Genomic DNA, 6675 nt, shown 5'->3' with positions numbered 1-6675 from the left:
CCTTTCGGGCTTCTTGCAGATTTTCAAACATGTTGGAGTTCAAGAACATGAATAACATCTTCAGAGATTTTGTAAAGGACTTCTTTGGATTTCCAGAATGGTATGATTTGTCCAAATTTGAGTTTGTTTGAGCCTCCAAATATTGCTTCAAGTTAGGGCCGAAAAGCTGGGTCAAATCCTAATTGGATTAGAATTCTACACAAATATGGAATCTTTAAAAGGCCATAACTTGAGCTTCTGATGTCCAAATCGAGTGCTTAAAAAGCCTAAATTCATCTAAACATTCTTAACTACAATTATTAAGAAGGGGCCAAAGCCCAAAACGCTCGTTATCTGACCCAAAATGGGCTTTTAAGTTACAGGAGTCTAGGAGCCCTAATTCCTTGGCTGATTTGGATTCTTTGTTGGGGGATATTTAAAGTCTTGATCCAAGCTCGAGAGGGGGGACGTCCAGGAAGCAAAAGAGGCAAAGAAGTACATCCAAGAGGAGGAAGAAGCATCCTTTTCATATTTTTCTCTTCTTTTTGTGTTCTTTCTCTCATTATGTGTGGCTAAACTTTGGTTTTTCGATAGAAGGATATTTTGAAGCCATGGTGAACAACACTGTGAGATCTTTTTGAGTTTATTTGCAATCTGATTTTCTCTTGAATATTCATGTATCTTTTGATTTTAATGTTTATGATTGTGTGTTTTAATTGCATAGACAGCCGCTATTCAATTCTTGATGTATGATCTATTGCTAGCTTGAATACCAAATCCGTAATTGTTTGGTCTTTCTTGCATAAGTAGCAACTAGGGTTGATGATTATGGATAAGTTTTCATTCAATTCCTAGGGAGTACATGTGTTGAATTAAATAAACCGAGTTTGTGTATTTATTGTTTAGATTTGGTCTTGTTTCCACAAAGTTTAATGCTGCCATTGAATTAAATTCTAGAGAGCTTGTTTTAGGGTGGTTTGAAGGTAAGGGTTAATGGAAGAGCTTGTTTTAATTAATTAAGAAGTATGGGAAACATTGAATGAACAGAGCTTGTTGTTCTTTCTAAGATCAAGTATTCAAGGAAAATTAGTGACTTTGGTATCAATGATCAATGTTATAACCATGGTGGATCAATCCCTTCTACCGAAAACGTTTCTATTAATTACTTTAATTTTTTTTTTTTACATTCTAATTTGCCTTATTCATTTAGAATAATATTTTAATTTTAATTGTTTAAATTTCAAAATACAAACCCCCCAATCGTTTCTTCTATTTATTCTAATTTTTCAAAGAATAGATCTAACCAATCCCTATGGATACGACCTTGCTCATCACTATCACAATTCATATTTTTAAGAGCAAGAATTTATTATTTGTTGGATTCGACACCCATCAGAACCTACAAGATAAGATTGAAATTTATCAAAAGCAAACACAATAGCAAGCAATTCTTTTTCAGTAGTTGCATAATTCAATTGAGCATCATTTAAAACTCTAATAGCATAATAAATAACATGTAACTTCATTTTTCTTCGTTGACCAAGAACAGCTCCCAAAGCAAAATCGCTTGCATCACACATTAATTCAAATGGCAAGCTCCAATCTGGCAGCGCCATGATAGGTGCCGACACCAACTCCTTTTTCAACCTGTTGAAAGCATTTAAACAATCAATATCAAAATCAAAGACAACGTCCTTATTCAGCAAGTTACACAAAGCTTTAGCAATTTTAGAAAAATCTTTGATAAAACGTCGGTAAAATCCTGCATGCCCAAGGAAACTCCTAACTCCCTTTATATTAGTAGGTGGTGGCAGTTTTTCAATAATATTAATCTTTTCCCTATCCACCTCAATTCCCCTTATGGAAATTTTATGACCTAAAACAATGCCTTCTTGCACCATGAAATGACACTTTCCTAGTTCAAAACAAGATTGGTTTCTTCACATCGCTGCAAAACTTAAGATAAGTTAGCCAAACAATCATCAAAAGAAGAGCCAAAAATAGAAAAATCATCCATGAAAATTTCCATAATCCGCTCAACGAAATCAGAAAAAATGGCCATCATACAACGTTAGAATGTAGCATGTGCATTACATAATCCAAAAGGCATCCTACGAAATGAAAAAGTGCCATATGGATAGGTAAATGTGGTTTTCTCTTGGTCTACGGGAGCTACTGAAATCTGGTTATACCCTGAATAACCATCAAGAAAACAATAATAGTCATACCCAGCAAGTCTCTCAAGCATTTGATCAAGAAAAGGTAAAGGAAAATGATCTTTACGGGTTACGCTATTTAGTTTTCTATAATCTATGCAAACTCTCCAACCAGTTACTGTTCTCATGGGAATTAATTCATTATTCTCATTATGCACAACAGTCATCCCACCCTTTTTAGGTACCATCTGCACTGGACTAACCCAAACACTATCAGAAATAGGATAAACAATTCCTGCATCCAACCATTTCAGAATTTCAGCCCTCACTACTTCTTTCATGTTAGGATTTAACCGTCTATGATTTTCAATGACAGGTTTATGGTTATCCTCCATTAATATTTTATGTACACACACTAAAAGGCTAATCCCCCTAAGGTCAGCAATTGTCCATCCTATGGCATTCTTTCTCAATCTCAAGACACGTAACAGTTTGTCAAGTTGACTATCAGATAAAGAAGAATTTACAATCATAGGTAAAGTATCATTTTCTCCTAAAAACACATACCTGAGATGCAGTGGTAATGGTTTCAACTCAAGAACTAGTGCCTGCACATTAGAAGGGGGAGGGAGTGGCTTACCTTTTCCTAACTCTTCAAAATAATTACCTTTATGCTTAAACTTGGCACATGGACTCTCCAAAGTCGCTACTTGTGCAATCTCCACATTGTCATCTCTTGTTGTTCTTGCACACACTAAACAATTCTCGAGAGGTTCCTTAGGCATTTTTGTATGAAAAACCTCTATAGTTAGCTCATCAATAGAATCTATTCTTAACACATGATCAGTGAAAGAAGGGTATTTACCTACTTTAAATAAATCAAACTCTACCTTTTCTTCACCTATTTTCAATGTTCACCTACCATTTTTCACATCAATAACAGCTCTTACTGTGGCTAAGAAAGGACGTCCAAGAATGATAGGGATTTCCATGTCTTCATCCATATCCAGAATAATGAAATCAACTGGAATAATAAATTTTTTTACCTTCACAAGCACATTTTCTAGAATTCCTTATGGGTACTTCACCGACCGATCAACTAACTGTAAATAAATGGTAGTTGGCTGAATCTCCTCTAGTCCAAGTTTCCTACACACAAATAAAGGCATCAATGAAACACTTGCACCTAAATCACACAAAGCTTTAGAAAAATCAATATCATCAATAGTACAAGGGATAGAAAAACTCCCTGGATCTCTCAGCTTTGGTGGCAGCTTCTTTTGAATTACAGCACTGCATTCTTCAGTCAAAGCAATGGTTTTATAATCCTCCAGCTTCCTCTTGTTTAACATGATTTCTTTCAGAAATTTTGCATAAGCAGGAATCTGAGCTAAAGCATCTACAAATGGAATGTTAATGTGCAATTGCTTAAAAACTTCAAGAAAATTTTCAAACTGTTTGTCAATCTTGCTTTGTTTAAGCCTTTGAGGAAAAGGGATAGGAGGAACATAAGGTTTAATAGGTGGTGTTAGGGATGGTATCTCATTCTGCTTATTCTCATCACTAATCTCAACATTATTCTTTTTATCAACATCACCTGTAACATGTTCGCTACTTACCTCACCAAGTTGCTTACCACTTCTCAATGTCACTGCCTTGACTTACTCTCTTGGATTCACCTCTATTTTGCTGGGCAACTTACCTTGATCTCTTGAATTTATGGAATTTGATATTTTCCCCAATTGAACCTCTAAATTTCTGTTGAAACTGGTCATCTGGTCTACTTTTGCCTCCATCTTTTCAAATCTATCCACAGTGGCATTTGCTAACTTTTCAATTGCTAACTCTCAAGATGGCTTGCTTTCTGGTTGCTGTTGCATCACTCCTTGAGGTCTGGGTTGAAAACCAGGAGGATCGCTAGGCCTAGAATTCCTACTGCCGCCCTGATCTCTCCAGGAAAAATTGGGGTGATTTCTCCAACCTGCATTATAACTGTTAGAATATGGGTTATTTTGCTGGTTTTGCATGTTATAATTCGAAATATACTAAGCTTGCTCAACCTGCATACAATCAGAACCCAAGTGAGAATTCTCATACCAATCACAATTACTAGTAGAATTGAAATTAGAATAAACAGCATTGACATTCCCCAACTTACCAATCATTTTTACAAGATTGTCTACCTTGGCGTTTAACATATTGATGCCATCAACTTCATACATACCTAAGGCTTTCTTAGGCATACCTCTCTCAATAGACCATTGATAATTGTTGGAAGTCATTTCTTCAAGTAGCTCATATGCATCCTCTGTAGACTTACCCATTAGTGCACCCCTTGCAGCAACATCTATAGTAATTCTAATTGAATGAGATAGACCATTATAGAATGTCTGCACAATCAACCAGTCAGGCAAACCATGGTGTGGACACCGTCTTTGCAATTCCTTAAACCTTTCCCATGCCTCATAAAAAGATTCACCATCAAATTGAACAAAACTAGTAATATCATTCCTGAGTTTAGCAGTCTTACCTGGTGGAAAATACTTACTCAAGAATGCTTGTGATACGGCTGCCCATGTGGTAAATGAATTTGGAGCTTTGGAATTTAACCACACCTTAGCTTTATCTCTCAACGAAAAAGGAAACAGCCTCAGTCTGATTGCATCCTCGCTGACGCCATTCATTTTGATGGTGTCGCATATCTCTAAAAAGTTTGCTAAATGTGCATTAGGATCTTCAGTTGGATTTCCACCAAATTGCCCCTGTTGAACCATTTGAATGAGTCCTGGTTTGATCTCAAAGTTATTGGCATTGACAGTTGGTCTCAGTATGCTGGCTTGAGCTCCAACTGGGTCTGGCATGGCATAATCACATAGTAATCTCTGATTCTGATTCTGGTTCTGGTTCTGGTTTTCTGCCATGACTGTTACTTGTTGTGTTAATCTCGTCCCTTTTTTTATTGCTCGGTAGGTTCTTTCTATCTCTGGATCAAATGGCTGAATTTCTCCACAATTTCTTGGCATGCACAACTCAGCTTACAATGTAAAACAAGACAATGTAAGATAGGCAGAAAATGAAAAACAATAAAAAATAAAAAAAATAATAATAAAATAATAAAGTAATAAAATAATAAAAAAATAAATCAAAAAAAATCACAAAAGACAAAGACACTAAAAAAAAAATGTATACAATCTAAATTAATAAAGAAAAATTTTTAATTTTATATTGAAGATTACTTTCCCCGGCAACGGAGCCAAAAACTTGATCACCCTAAAATATACCGCAAGTATACGGGTCGAACAAGTAATATAATAGTAAGTAAGAATATCGTTCCCACAAGGAAAGATTTCAAATACAAAATTTATAAACTTTCTTTATTGTTTAGATAATCAAAAATTTCAGATTTAATAAAGAACAAAAAAAATAATTAATTAATTAAATTAATAAAATAAAATTGATTTGGAAGGAAACTTGAATCAAGAAATCAGTGAATTTTAATAACTAAGGCACATGTATGAACCTAACTATGCAATGCAAATCATATATTTTTATGCGAATGAATTGGTCAATTGAGTATGTGATGACGAAATCTCCTAACACATTCGTTACCCTATTTCTAGGTTATAACGAGTCTATTCTCATTTAATAACCTTCTATATTTCTATAAAATTTTAACCAAATGCAACGCATTACAATTTGTGAAATTCCTAGCGTATTGCTAAAAGTCGCACAAAGAAATTGAATTCTATTTTTAGTCGATTTTACTTTATGGTGTATGGTACCTACGATGCAATCCCCAACCTATCTCCTTTCGATCTCAAGATTAAGCATCAAATCATGTAAATAGTGGTCAATTATTCACAAGAATTAAATCCAATACCACACAACTTAACATAACTCAATTTATTCAATCACATAAAATTATAAAAAATGCATCATCATAGTTTCAGCCAATACATCGCCTTAGTTTAACAAATTAGTTCATGACAGAATTAATTAAAATCTAAAATAACAGTAAAAGCATAAGAGTATTAATTAAATCAAGCAGAAGAGGAAATTCCTAGCCCAGATCTAAAATAGATCTGGGTGTTGGATCTACGTTGCCAATGTCTGCCTACACTTGCGTCTGCACCTGTTGTTGCTACGTGCCCCTTTAATCTTCCCTTGTGCAAAGCCCTTAATTCCCCTACGTTCACTACCTTGCCAAATCTAATTTCACTGTGCGCCTCCTTGCCCAATCCTCAATTCCTTTAATGGCCGCCGCCCACAAGTCCTCTGCCAATCCAAATCCCTATATTAATATTATATATATATATATAGGGCATGGAGTTCCAATTGCATTACAATTGGACTCCATTTATTATATTAAATAATTATTATATACACACACATCCCCAATACTCACACATGCCACTTCACACACATATATATATGTAATATATTATATATTATATATAAATAATATAATATAATATAATATATAGATAATATAATATTTAATATACTATTAATTATATTAATTTTAATTATTTATAATATT

General features: G+C 34.4%; 1 protein-coding gene and 1 non-coding gene across 2 annotated transcripts; one reads left to right on the top strand and one right to left on the bottom strand.

The window, feature by feature from the left end:
• Nucleotides 1-3208: 3208 nt before the first annotated feature.
• LOC127797704 (uncharacterized) lies at nt 3209-3931 on the bottom strand. The gene is made up of 2 exons (XM_052330855.1): nt 3838-3931; nt 3209-3732 (listed from the first exon to the last, which is right to left on the bottom strand). Exons 1-2 carry the CDS (start codon nt 3929-3931, stop codon nt 3209-3211), a joined length of 618 nt encoding a protein of 205 aa, XP_052186815.1.
• A 616-nt stretch (nt 3932-4547) lies between these two features.
• Nucleotides 4548-4654, top strand: LOC127793608 (small nucleolar RNA R71). Its single transcript, XR_008021451.1, has one exon. It is a non-coding gene; the product is annotated as a small nucleolar RNA R71 (small nucleolar RNA).
• The last annotated feature ends 2021 nt before the right edge of the window (nt 4655-6675 follow it).

The sequence above is a fragment of the Diospyros lotus genome, chromosome 1 (assembly GCF_014633365.1).
Source record: "Diospyros lotus cultivar Yz01 chromosome 1, ASM1463336v1, whole genome shotgun sequence".
Classification (NCBI taxonomy): Eukaryota; Viridiplantae; Streptophyta; class Magnoliopsida; order Ericales; family Ebenaceae; genus Diospyros; species Diospyros lotus.
Note: the sequence above shows the minus strand (reverse complement) of the source record. Positions and strands in the feature narration are given on the sequence as shown.